The following is a 15,098-nucleotide window of genomic DNA, read 5'->3' as shown; positions in this document are numbered from 1 at the left end:
CTGCTATAGAGTATTTTTATGTAATGAAAATTGTTTTAAAAGATAATTAAAAATGAGATCCATTTAAGATTATTTAAATCAACTAATAATAAAAGGTTCTCAACCTTATATGATTGCTATTTTGTACTAATTTTTTTTTTTTTTGTTTTTTGTAAAGACATTGTAAATATTTTGTATTATTAAATTAAATCAAGATTCGCAAAAGTATGAAGACTTAGGGGGAAATGAGTCATACATAAAATATTTCAAATTTATATCAATCCCTCATTTAGCTACCATATGTTATAGTCGTATTACCCGCCTATCAAACATGAGTACAATTAAAGACATTAGAATCACAACTCATACTAGAAATATCATTCAATTACATGAAATAGGTTCAGCTCCAAATTGATTTTTTCGAATTGCTTTGACTATGCTACTTGCGTCATTTTCAAGAACTAATAGATAGCTCAAGGTCTTTTTCAAAATCACCCACAACTTTATGAGCGGTAAAACTATATTTTTGTTTTACAAGTATGTTGTCAAGTGATTATTAATCCATGAGTAGAAAATTTGAATAACATAAATATTTTTCTTATATATAATGTATATTTCTATAATACATATTGCACACTTACAAAAATAAATGGTATCCTACGTCAAATTATATTAAATCAAAAGGGATATATACCTCTTACAACAGTGTTTATCTTAATGATATGTTTTAAAATTTGGGATACAAATAAAAAGTTTAATCTTAAAATTGAATAAATTACCCGGGCATCGCACGGGCACAAAGCTAGTAATGTATTAGATTAATCATATTAGCCTTTATAGTACTTAATCATGATTCTATAAGACAGTATGCATTAAAATAAAAATTCAAACCAACGACAAATTAAAAGTTAACCTTTAGAGGATGCCTGGATTACAAGTAATCATTAGGGGGTAGATATTCATGCACTAACTATTCAAGGGGAGGAGATGTGGTGGACAAAGTTTTCAGGAGCTAATATATATCAGGTTTGGGAGTTTTAATGGGTTTATAAATTCCAGCCCATTAAGAGCACTCCCAATGATGATAAAAAAATATGCTCATGGGTATTTTGGGTGGGCAAAAAATATACTCATGCATTACAATGGTGATCAAATGAAGAAATGCAAAAATATGCTCATGAGCATTTCTAAAAATGCCCAAGACTTGGGCAAATTTGAGGATGAATAGTGCTCTGGTGGGCCTCACAATTTGCAATGGTTATATTTTTTGTAATGCAAATTGTGAAATAAATATTTATTAAAAAAAAATTAAAATTACCAACGGTCATAAAATTTAATTCTCTATAAATAGACATGCATTTTGGTATATTTTGGTATTTTCAGAAATACCATAAATCCTCCATATTCTTTATTTTAACGATAAAAACGACACAAATAAAAAAAAATAAGTTACACAAATTTAGACTAGTTTTTATTTATTTGGAGTAATATTGTTAAAATATAAATGAAATTAATAAATAAAGAAGTGTTGTGTAGGAGAGAGAAAGTAATGGTGGGGTATTGAAAAAGTAAGAGAGAGAGAGTAGTGGACAATCATATTTTTTGCTCACCATTGGGAGAGAAATTGTGAAAAAAAATTTGCCCATGGGCATAGATTTGTTGAGAGAGAAAGTGGGTGGACATTTTTTTTGCTCACCATTGAGAGTGGTCTTACCAAGTTTGGCTATATTCCCCTACTATATATTCAAGGCAACTTACGTAATATTTGTAATAACATACTCTTTTCCTTTTTTTTTTTTTTTTTTTTTTTTTTTTTTTTTTTTTTTAATGTTGAAAGGAAAGCCCTTTTTCCATTTTATTTTTCTAACGTTTCTTTTATGAGATTTTTTTTCCCAATATGTAAAATTATTTTAGAAAATAAACATTAAAAAGCTAAGAAAATAAATTCATAATTAGTACTTAAGTACCTTGAAATAGTCAAATAGACAATTAGCTAAAAAGTAGCATCAACATTATTAGTACATATGTCAAAATTAACAAATTTTTAGGCTCAAGCTTGATGTATCAGCAACATTGACTCCTAAAGACCACCCTTCTCTAAAATCATAGTTAGAAAATATATTTCTTGTCATCATCCACCAAGTCTCGAAATATCACAATATCATCTTCAGTCATCTTAACACACAAAGAGAGAGCATTAGCCGTAGAAATACTAGGAACTTTTCCTAATTCTTCATGCAATCCAACCATGATATTTTTTGGCCCTTCGAGAATAATCACCAACTTATTAATCTGAGCATTGCTATTCTCCAACATCTTTCCCATCATCGACTCCAAATTTTTTTTGAACATTTTGAATTTCTTTGTTGGTTGTTCACAACTTTTTCTTAGTTGGCTTCTTGGATGAACCCTCATCTATAGTGCTCTTACTAGACCCTTCAGTCAACACATCATCATCGTGGTTTGTAGACGATACTTCAGCAGACTTTTTTTGATGATGTGGCATCATATTGGGTGATGTCTTGGACATTCACTTGATCATCTCTATCAAGAGGCATTGCAGCTTTCACTCTAGTTGCTCTATATTTTGCAAATTCTTCCTCAAGATCGTCAAACTTTCACTCTAGTTGCTCTATCTTTTGCAAATACTTCAATTCCTCAAGATCGTCAAACAATGGGAATGGTTTTCGATACAAGCCCTTTGCTTCTTTGTGAGACTGTAAATTTATGGTAGAAAACAGAACAAAAATAAACTCAAAGTTAGAATGTTATTATTAAGTTAGAAGATAAACCAAACACAGTCAAAGCATCTTCAGGCAGGGGGTGCAGGGGATAGGAGAGGGGCTGTGCTGGAAAGGGGTGCAGGTTCAGGGAATGCGTGCAGGTGCAGGGAGGTGGAGGGCAGCTTTAGGCTTATAAAATACTCAATTAACATCAACCAACAGAACATTATTTCAAAAAACAAAACATTATTTGTAAAACAAGAAAATTTACCTTAGCCCATCCTTCAAACAAAGTACGATCACCCGAGACCATTTTCAAAGTGTCATCCCAGCCGAAACCACTACCTTTATGCTTGATATCCAACAATGCATTAAACCTTTTCTTCAAATAAGATAGCCTTGAATCAATGTTTGATGCTTTTAATCCTGCTTCAGGCATCTTCTCTCCAAATAGCTTCTCTAAATGATTTAAGTAACCACTTTTAAAGCCACCTTCGCCTTTCCATTTCCCATCGGAGTTCATCTCAACCAAAAACTGACCAACAACTCATCTTCTTCACTAATCCATCTCCTCGGAGAAATCCTATCACTCATTTTTATAAAACTAAAAATGCAAAGAAATAAAATACTTAAGCAAGTAGGCAATATATATAGTCATAGAACAAATTATATTATCAAGCATTAGGGGTTCATAAATTAGATACATTAAAGCTTCATTTGATTAATAGTACAAAATATAGTCAAATATTAAAAAATAAATAAAAAAACAAAATAACATAAATTTGTCACAAAAATCATTTAATTTATCCTCTATGAAGTTCCCAATTATCAAACATTTGATGAGCAAGGTTATCTCTCTAAATAGTCCACGCATTAGAAGTCTCAAGGACATTGAAATAATCGTCATCACCGTCATCCATGAATTGTCTTCCGAATTCGGTATCTAATAACAGCTCAAGTGGATCAAAGCGCATTTCTCTACGAATGAGGTTATGGAGAAGACAACAAGCGCTTATAATATCAGCATGTGTTTCAATGCCATAAAAACTACAATTTCTAAGTATTGCCCAACACATTTTGAGTAACCAAAACATCTCTCAATTACGTCTAGCACATGAGTGTTTCATGTTGAAGTACTCTTCCGGAGTAGTAGGTTGATAACCCTCCTTCCACTCTTTAAGATGATACCTTTGACCTCTATATGGGGCAAGAAAACCTTCTTCATTTGTGTAACCAGCATCAACCAAATAACAGGTTCCTAAAATATGGTCAAAAGTTTGACACAAATCAATTATATTAAATCGAGCTTAAGTTAAACTCAAAAAGTAATATCCTCACCACGAGGGACTTTAATAGCGCCCCACCACTTCTGGTTGTTTTTTAATTTTTTTTTTTTTAAAAACAAAACCTTGCCACCGTGAGCCGTCCTTCCCTCCGCCGCTGTGGCCGCCAAGTTCTTACCTTGCCGCCTCGACATTGCCGTATTTTTGGGTGATTAGAGTGTGGGTATGGGTTAGATTTTTTTTAGGTCTAGGGCAATAAGGTAAATTCAATATAGATTTGTGGGCTTTATGTGGAGATTTGCGGGCGATGTTTAGCAATTCTGATTTTTTAACCTGTAAAATATAACGTTGAGGGGGGGGGGCGGTGGGGGTGGGGGGAGGAGAATAATGTTTTACCCCTGTTTTGGGAGGAATAAATTACGGGCCTAAATTACTACCCTCAATCCAGGTATACCAAAAGGTCCATAATAATTAACCCAGAAAGTATTATGGGCTATTACCCTCAATCCAGGTGGGCCCTTAAAGGGTTAAAGTTACCATAACAATAGTTAAATTTACCCTTAAACTGACCGTTTTATAATAAAATTAACGTACACGCACTTGCCTTACACAAGACTTATTATTGCATATTTTTATGGAATTTTTGTTTTTTTAGTACATATTATTGAAGTCTTATCAAACATGCACCTCTTTTCAACTGTATAATCCCAAGGGTAATCCAGTGTAGAAACATGACTTAATTCGGAGATTGTGTTATTGAAGTCTTAGTAGATATGCATCTCCTACCAACCATATAATCCCATATGTGTAATTAAGGCTAGTATCGTGACTTTACAATTAAGGGTTGCTTGGTCCTTTAAATTGAAATAGATTTTTATTAAATCTCATATTAGAAAGGTATGGATACTAATCTTATATAAGGTCGTTTAATTTATATATGTTGACATGGTTTCTACATCAATGAATGGACTTAATTGTGAATCTTAGGAGATGAGATGATTATGAAATTTTAGAAATTAAGATGTGGTAGAGTTTGAACCCTTTTGGTTTGAGGTTTCATGTCTAAAAAGTTTAACCAAATAATACAATGGATATGATGGATACAAACTCGTCATCCCAACCTATGATGAGAAGATCTAACCAAATGTTCCACCAACATCTCCTTGCATCGATAAATATATAAGTAGAGGTTGTAGACACGTGATTGTGTCTCCCCAAAACTCAAATCTGGTGATGAGTACCTTTCACATCTTTGTTAATGAGTTCTGTAAAGTGTTGAAGAGTCTCACAAAGTTTCCTTAAGCCTTGCCATATTTCTAACCACACCAAAAGTGTTTTAATCCAAAATCATTCATTTCGTGTCTTTAAATCCAAAATCATTCATTTCGTGTCCTTAAACCCAAATTAAAATCATTCATTTCGTGTCTTTAAATCATTATTTTCGTGCCTTAACCTTTTAAAAATGTCCAATATGATTTTTCTCGGTCGATTATCCCAGTCCAATTATTTTTTTAGCTGATTTGAAAATAGGAAAAGAGACCTCTATTTTTCTAGGTCTACCTTAGCTACGACCCAATGATTATGAGGGTCAAAATATTTTCCTAATCCTAAATCAGTTAGGAACTCCTAGAATCCTGTAGAAGGTTCTAATTTATCCTTCCCGAAAAGATAAAGATCAAAGAGTTCGAGATTGAATAAAACTTCTCCTTTGATAATCCTCAACCTATTCAAATTCAAAGACGTTTGGAAATATTGTACGATCCTAATTCCATTAGAAATGAAACTCCGTAAGAAGTCTTTTATCTTTTAGAACCAGTGCGCTAAGCCAGAACCAACACATGGCGATAGCCCCAACGCGGCGCGTCAGACCTAGCGCGACGCGTCAGAGTCAGTTTTACTTCCATTCAAATTTTGATCTTTTTCTGATCGTTCGAATCTCTTTTTTCCCTATAAATAGAGGTCTCTTTTCCTATTTTCAAATCAGCTACAACGCTCATAAACCAAATTAGCAACAATGCCCATCAACCATTATCCACAACAATCACCAATATCCCTCATCAATCATCAATAATTCTATTAAGAATTTTAATTCCTAATCCTATGTTCTCGAGCCTAAACAAATCATCCTAACACACATCCTTGATATATCTAAACACTAAACACCATACCTCCTTCGCGAGATTTGAATACTCCAAACCATACTCGATATTGTCTTCGACCTCGACGTAAAAAGGTTGATATTTTTGAGGGTTTGGAACTCAAATATATATTTATATTCATTTTTAATTTAGTTTATTATTTACTTTATTGATTTTCTTGAAGTTACTAACGTGTGTATTGATTTTATAGCAAGAAGGTCAAAGCATCAAAGTAAGTAATCTAATTTCTCTTTTGATTTTGAATAGAAAGCATGTTTAGGATTATTGATTTTGATTACTAGTATTATGCTTTGAATAATATATTGATCTTTAATTACTAGTATCATGCATGTTTAGGATGATTTAATTGATTTTGTTATTAGTAACATGTTAGGATTTATTATTAGTCCGTTTAGTATCATGCCTAGGATCTTACTACTAACAATGATTTGATTATGATAATGATTGTTATACTAATCATAAGTTTCTTGATTATTCATGATTTCATTGCTATTGCTTGATCACACCCTTTCCTGCAAGTTTAAAGGGGATTTGTACTTCAAATCACGCCTAATAAGATAATTAATAATTTGATTTAGACTTAATATGATTTTAATTCAAGTGATCACCAATATTAGATTTGATTGTACATTAATAATAACCAACGTAGATTAAACAGGTTTAGGGCTAACCTAATTTATGTATGTTGATTGAAAAGCGTGCATGAATATTTAAGAATTAAGTAGAGGCCTATTTTAGGGCAGGGGTTTGGCTTCTCTTAGGTCAAATTCGTACTATCATCCCCGAACATCCAGCCATAGTTTCAGACCACTATGGAGTTAGCAATCACTGTAATTGTGAATGGGGTGTAACCTTGACACTCATAAACGGTTTACAAGTTCCTAAAACTTGTTGGTGATTCTTTTCTTTAGCTTCTTTTCTTTGAAACTCCACTATGCATAATAGCATGACCCACATTAGGGCTCAAAGATTAAGTTTGAAAAATTCCCTACAGTTTTTGGCGACTCAACTGGGGAGGATCTCTAAATTGATTCCCAATTTGTTTGGCAATTGATTAGAGTAAAAGGATGAGACTTGAAATATTCTTGATATTTATGTGCGTAATTTTGATTAACATTGTTGCATAAGCATAAAAACATAGGAAACACACATAGGAAAGGTTGGAAATATTTTTCACAACTAAAGTAGAAAAGACATTGCGAAAAATCGGAAAAAAATACTTAAAATAGAAACTGCTGTAGAGAGTTAGAACCATCGCATGGCATTAGTGACTAACGCCACGGGAAAACACTGTCGCATCGCGACAATGCTGTCGCCGGACGTTGGACCCTGCTGTCATGCGATACAATCTGGCGATTTTGCGCCAGCTTTCTGTTTGCGTGTTTCGCCTGATTCTAGTACGGTCTCGATGATTTTACTTCTAGATTAAGTTTTATCGACCTTTTTGAACCCATATGTGTTTTACATATGGTTTTAGCCCTTGGGAATTCACGCTTCGTCCACCCTAATAAATGCTCCGTGCAATAGTGGGTGCATCTGAGTTTGTTGTATTCACCAAACCATGGAGTTAAGTTTAACTCGCGGGTCTCACCCATCGTGCCAACCCTTCTAAGGTAAGGTTTTCGCGTGATGCATCCGGATTCTTAACCATGAACCCTCTTGGACACCATAATCATTGACTTTAGAGAACTAGAGCCATGGTTAGGTGGCAAACTGATTGCATCATTGTAAACACCTGATTGTGTCTCCCCAAAAACCAAACCTAGTGATGAGTACCTTTTACGTCTTTGATTTATCGAGTTAGGTGAAGAGTTGAAGAGTCTCGTGAATTTCCTTTAGCCTTAACCATTCCTAACCTTTCCTAAAATGTTTTAAACCCAAAATCATTCATTTCGTGTCCTCTTTATAAAAGCGTCAAAACCAATATATTTTGGTCCATATTCTCGGTCAAATTGTGTAGTTGGGTGGGGTTTGGAATGAGCTTTTCAATGATATATTATAAGCCCAAATCCAACTTAAAACGATAAGTTATGGCCAAAATACTAAACCAAGCCCAAACTGACCTAGGTCCACCTTACTTACAACCCAATGATCATGTGGAGGGTCCAATACCTTAATCCCAATCCTAAACCAATTAGGATTCATTAGAAACTTCTAGAAGTCTCTAGAAGGTTCTAATCTATCCTTTTTGAAAGATAAAAATCAAAGAATTTGAAATTGAATAAAACTCCTCTTTTTGAAAGTCCTTGTTCTATTCGAATTCAAAGATGTTTAGATATGATTTTTGTGCCTCATAATTTTTTTCAAAATGTTATATGGTTGGATAGCCCTTGAAATTATATTTCTTTCGATATATCATAATCCCAATTCCGAGCTATAACGAAAAAGATATGAACGAAATACCAAACTCTATCCAAAACTGACGCTATCCCACTATTTCGTTCATATCTTTTATTCTACAAAATATTTTAATCTTATTCTAATTGTTTTGGAAAGTATACTTCTAGTTCTTTCCAACAATATATTAACAATATATTATTTATCTTATTCTGATTTTTGGATCAAAGTTATGATAAAACCAAAACCGCAAAAAACTGCGGTCTATCGCGCTGCGATATTTCCAGCGCGCCGCGATACTCCTATTGCGCCGCGATGAATCCTTTTTTATTCCGAATCAAATTCTGACTCTTTTCTGATATTTTGACCTTATTTTTTCTTATAAATAGAGGTCGTTTCACCCATTTTTCAATCATCAACAAGCTTGATCACCAACAATCATCATCTCTTTCCCTCTCTAAGCTAAAGTTTATTCTTTCCCTCTCTCTCTTGATTTCTAGTATTAGCCTAAACACATCCTTGATCCTTCCTAAGCAAACACCATACGTCCTTTGCGAGATTTGAATACTCCAAGCCCTTCTCAAAGTTGCCTTCGACCTCGACGTGAAAGGTTGATAGTTTTGAGGGTTTAGTCCCAAATCTATATTTCAATAATTATTTGATTTATTTCTTTCTTGAAGTTACTAACATGTGTATTGTTTTGATAAAAAGAGATACGAGGCATCAAAGTGAGTAATTTGATCTCCCTAATGTTTATTCCTTTGATATAGAAATCATGCTTAGAATATTATTTTAATTCCTAGTATCATGTTAGGATGTTTTATGATTTCTGGTATCATGTTAGAGTGTTAATTAATATTTATAATATCATGTTTCTAGTATCATGGCTAGGATCTTGCTAATTACGCTATTGATGATATTATGTTGCTTGATTGTTCATGATTTATTGCTATTGCTTGATCACGCCCTTTCTGCAAGTTTAAAGGGTATTTGTACTTCAAATCACACATAATAAGATAATTAATAATTTGATTTAGGGATAATATGATTTTAATTCAAGTGATCTCCAATAATAGATTTATTTGTGCATTAATAATCAACCAACATAGATTAAACAGGTTTAGGGCTAACCTATTGTATGTATGTTGATCGGAAAGCGCACATGAATATCATAAGAATTAAGTAGAGGCCGATTTAGGGCGGGTTCAATCTCTTTTAGGTTGGATTCGTACCATCATCCCCTAATATCCAGTCATGGTTCCGGCCACTATGGAGTTAGCGATCTCCGTGATCGTGAATGGGGTGTAACCTTCACACCCGTGAACGATTTACAAGTTCTTAAAACTTTTTGGCAACTCTTTTATCTCTAGATTCTTTCCCTTTGGATGCCACCATACTCATGATCACAGTGGGGCTCAAAGTTGATGTTTGAAAAATTCCCTACAATCATATTGTGCCTACTTGACTACTTGTGCATATATTAGTTGTGATTAAACTAACCCTTTACTTTGACTGGTTTCTTGTACATATATCCATGTACTACATAAACATACTAACCAGATACTAAAAGACTTTGCTTTATTAATTTGCTTAATTAAAACGAACCTAAAGTATGAATATGCTCGACCTAGAAGACCGTAGGCTTAAACCTTTGAAAGAACGGTTGAAAACAGATCACTGTGACGCTTCAATTTTGGCGCGCCACTTTTTATTTGTGGCGCAGAACGATGGTGACCATCGAGTTACGACATGATTGTCGTCCCACGATGGAACCATCGCCATGCGACAATTCTATCGCTACGCGATAGTTCAGTCGTTTCTTCCTAAGTCTTCATATTGAGTCTCACTATCATGATTAACCAATTTGATGTTAATATACAGTCTTTCCCTGGTCTTGTTTTAGTTATACCACATGTCTAGTCGCATGGTCATGACACGAGTCTTGTAAATAACACTTACACTCACGAGTCTTCGCACACACCTTATACATATCCTTTTCACCCCGTGACCATGTCTTAGGTCCATGCATGAGTTGTCCTTTCTGTCATTTGAAGTTGTGGCTCCGTTCTATTCCTGGAAATTCCCACATCTTTCCGTAAATACACCTTCTCTCTTAAACACTTTCCACATTCACTTAATTTCCTTATACACATATATCCTCCTACATGATCTCCCCATACATATCTTTCTCAGCTCCCTCATATACTATAATCTTTACAATAATTCCTCATCCATGCATGTTGAATCGAGTTTGAGTTATGTGATTGATAGTCAGTGTCCATCGTTTCCCTTTCTACAGCGTTTGGTCAAGGAAAGAGGGTCGATTAGTTCGAGACAACTCCTACATACAAGAGATCTTCTTTAGGAACACCGTTCGTAGGAAGAAGAAACCAATGGCGGCCAGCAAGGAAGACGTTGAAAAATCCAAAAAACTATGGATAATCTAACTGAGCTTGTCAAAGGACTCTCCATTCGAATGGAGAGAGTTGAAGAACCAAAGAAACAAGTTTCGCCTGAGACCATCAAGCGCATCCAAGAGACACTAAGTCATGTTTCCAATGGTTATTAGTATCTTGATATGAGTACCAAAAGAATCTCATTAGCTAAGGAACTTTTTCCGCAAAAGTTCTTTACCACTGACATTCCTAACTTCAAACCCACAGATAGCCCTCACTTTCATTTAAGAGTTTTTAAAATAGTCATGAAATCAAGAGGATTGACAAGAAGATCTTCCCTTCAGTTTTCTCTCTTTCTTTGGAGCTAGTGTGCCAATAATAGTACTTTTATATGGACTCTGAGAAAACTACTACTTGGGATGGTATCACACATGCCTTCATTGATAAATAAAAGTATAACATCCAAGTTAAAACTGATCACAGAGAGCTCGAAATGTTGAAGCAAAGGGACAATGAAGGCTTCACCGAATTCTATACTAGGTGGAAGGAAGTTTCTGCTACAATGATTAAGGCCCCAGACAAAAAGGACTCTATAAGAATGTTCATCAAAAACTTTAAGACGAGTATTGTAAGCACCTAAGATTCTTGGGGTTGACCACCTTTAAGGCAGTCTATGACATAAGTATTAACATTGAAGATAACCTCTTGAAAGCTAAGGCTAATGATGATGGTAACAATAGTAAGAGCAGGAAGATTTCGCTTCTTCCCATCAAAATAGTAACTACATCAACAATAGTGATGACGATGAAATCTGGGCCCTCGATAAGGATAGTTCGAAAGCCAAGAAGACCGAGTAATAATGAAAGAGGCATGAGGCGCTTTGATTTTTTAGGATATTCGTGATTTTTCTTTCTGTTCATTAGTTTCCCTTTCCCTCAATTAGTCTAGCATAAACACACTGCATCTTATTTATTTGATTTATTTCATGAGTTTGTTTTTACCCCTTCCATTTCAATAAAACGAACATCTATTTCCTTGCATATGATCATTGCGTTTCTTAAAAAAAAAAAAAATCCTTGCCGAACTAAGCACAGGGTATACCAGTGATTTGAGGCGCCTCTTATAGCCATATTATATCACCTTTACCTTTTTAATTACATGATCCTTTCTTGATAAATCACTTTGAGCCTCGTCTAACGATAAACCTTCATTTTTTCAACCCACATATACCTAACCTTGGGATGGGATGGTGTGCAACTTATGCAATTTTTAAAGACAAATACAAAAATCTTGAGTGATTCAACAAAGTCTTAAAAAAAAAGCAATAAAAGTTTGCAAAAGGGGCAAATGTTCCAATGTTTTTGATATGAACATGTCTCAGATTGCGTTTCTTATCGAGTGCTTGGCACCGCGTGGCAGATAAACATGAGTGCCAAATTAGTGATAGACCGCATGATCGGGATTGCCCACACTCAAATACAAATCTCAAATGCAAAAATAAAAACAAGTTCAATAGTGAGAAAACCACAAGCATACAAATACCATGATTCAAATGCATGGTTGTACACCTTGGGGGCTTATTTTGGGTCTTGAGCCTTTATACCCTTCTCCTTTAACCTTTAGCCTAACCCCGTTACAACCCTTAAAAGACTTCTTTGAGGTGTACACATACTTGTGCGAGGTTCGGCTAGAGCTACGTTCGACCAGCTAATTCCTAATGGATACGTAAGCAACCTCACATAAGGGTGCGACCATAATATATATTCACCATGTTCAATTCATCCACACTCATGCATGTTCATATCAAGGGATCTCCAATGCTCATCCCTATCCATTTAGAGGTAGACTTGGGGGCTTGATCCCTACTTCATTAGCCTACCTAGACTAAGAGTCACCATCATTTAGCTTTTCTCAAAATATTTTTCCACGCCCTTAGCCTTTGCAGCTTAACCTTAGTGTCACTGTCACACACATCAAAAATACGTAGCCAAATAATCCTTCCCTTAGGAACCCTTTGTCATGAAATTCTGATATGACTCTAAAGCATGCCTTGTCACCTTAGAATCACGCAATATCGTCATCATCGCGTCCCAAAGTATAAGGTACTTAGCCTCCGCGCCTAAGTCACTAAAATACTTTCTTCATCAATTTAGATAGTCTAGGATGATACAAATCCTTCCACCATGAGATAAAACATCAACGCATACACTTGATTAAGCTTATTCGACATGCATCATTACTCGATTAATTCTTTTCATCATTTTTCCATTTGGGGAAGTTCAAAAAATTCGTCTTTCACCAACACTTTACCCCTTTCACCTACCTTCATTCATTTTTCACGTCTTTCTTTCCGGGAGAAAGTCGGTACCCTCCACAAAAATGTCGGAAATTTTTTGCTTTTCTACATTTTCGAGTCACATGAGCACAATCACAACACAATGCACACACGAGTCATGCACATTGAGTTATGTCGTGTCACCACATCGAGTTGAGTTTACACACACGAGTCGTATGCATGATATACACATTGAGTCACATCACATCGAGTTGAGTTGAATATGAGTCAATACACAAGAGTCAATAAATAAGAATAAACATGAGCAAAGTCCTATAGTCCAAAGTACAATGCAGGTACACTAATTCCCTGGCGGACGAGTAACCTTTAAAAATGATTTGAGGTGATTCGATAGAGCGCAAATGAGCAAACAACACAAGAAGCAGAATGCAAATAAAGAAAGAGAAGAAGAAAGAGCTTAAAACTGGAAACACGACTTCAGCGCGGTGCGATAGATTCATCGTGGCACGATAAACTTGACGCATCGCGATATAATTGTCGCTGTGCGATACATGCTGACGTGGTGCGTCAGACTTGAATTCCTGCAGAATAATCCTATTGGACAATAGCTATCCACTTAAGCCTCGTGATGAGCAATTGATTTTTTCCAGAAGCCTCGTGATGAGTAATTTATCAAAAATCTTGATTTGATTGATGGTCGGCCCATTGACGATCACATTTGAGCGATGATCGGCTTGATTACGATCACCTTGATTAAAGATTGGCATAATAACAAATTGATTAGAACACATTTGAGAAGTGGTCGACCCGATGACGATCACATTTGATTGATGATCGACCCGATTATGATCACTTTTGATTAGAGATCAGCTTGATGACGATCGTATCTTTATTAATTAATATTTTAAAAGTGATCGGCCCGATTACGATCACATTGAGAAGTGTTCGGCCCAATTAGGATCACATTGAGAAGTGATTGGCCCGATTATGATCACATTTGAGAAGTGATCTGCCCGATTACAATTACATTGATTGGTGATTGGCCCGATTACGATCACAATTTCCAAAGATGGTTCGATAAGATTATCTAAGCGAGATATAACCGTTGGAGGAAGATTTCTACGGAAATCAATTTGGGCTTGGTAAAATCTTGAAGAGTAAATAGGTTTTCCAAAGCGTGAGGAACTATCACTTCCAAAGCGTGAAGACGAGAAGATTTGAGAAGATGGCTCAAAGCGTAGCGGTCTTAGGCACCACTCCCTGAGAATGTGGAGGTAGTTACCCAACTTGAGAAGATGACTCGAAGCGAAGTGGTCTTCGACAGCGCTCCCTGAGAATGTGGAGATTGTCATCCCTGATTTGAGAAGATGGCTCGAAGCGTAGCGGTCTTCGACGACGCTCCCTGAGAATGTGGAGGTTGTCACTCCTTATTTGAGAAGATGGCTCAAAGCGAATCGGTCTTCGACAGTGCTCCTTGAGAATGTGGAGGTTGTTAAACAAAACAACTTTGATTCGACAAGATGTCACCTAGAGACGTGTGCTCGGCAAACCCAGATACGTGTTTCTTTCCCCTTAACTCCTTTATTTGTAGAACTAATATTTTCTACAAATATCGGTGTTGAAAGAATGATTTAGGATCGCAGAACGATCTAAAATCATCCTCCATCCCCATCGACTTACTTTGACTAGCGTTTTCAAAACTTACGTTTCCCCAAATTCAGTCAAAGTGGGGGCCTCTGTAGACACTTAATTGTGTCTCCCCAAAATCCAAACCCGGTAATGAGTACCTTACACATTTTTGTTAACGAGTTCGGTAAAGAGTTGAAGAGTCTCGCAAAGTTTCCTTAAGCCTTGACCATATTTCTAACATTCACCAAAAGTGTTTTAATCCAAAATCATCCATTTCGTGTCGTTAAACCCAAAAT

The 15,098-nt window shown here is 35.5% G+C and overlaps 1 protein-coding gene across 1 annotated transcript; it reads right to left on the bottom strand.

Moving 5' to 3' along the window:
- Window positions 1–3,559: 3,559 nt before the first annotated feature.
- On the bottom strand, window positions 3,560–4,179 carry LOC110734929. Its single transcript, XM_021915053.1, has 3 exons — window positions 4,164–4,179; window positions 3,840–3,960; window positions 3,560–3,758 (listed from the first exon to the last, which is right to left on the bottom strand). Exons 1-3 carry the CDS (start codon window positions 4,177–4,179, stop codon window positions 3,560–3,562), a joined length of 336 nt encoding a protein of 111 aa, XP_021770745.1.
- Window positions 4,180–15,098: the final 10,919 nt, after the last annotated feature.

This window comes from Chenopodium quinoa, unplaced genomic scaffold (assembly GCF_001683475.1).
Source record: "Chenopodium quinoa cultivar QQ74 unplaced genomic scaffold, ASM168347v1, whole genome shotgun sequence".
In the NCBI taxonomy this organism is placed as follows: domain Eukaryota; kingdom Viridiplantae; phylum Streptophyta; class Magnoliopsida; order Caryophyllales; family Amaranthaceae; genus Chenopodium; species Chenopodium quinoa.
The sequence above is the reverse complement of the archived record's forward strand: the minus strand, read 5'-3'. Positions and strand labels throughout refer to the sequence as shown.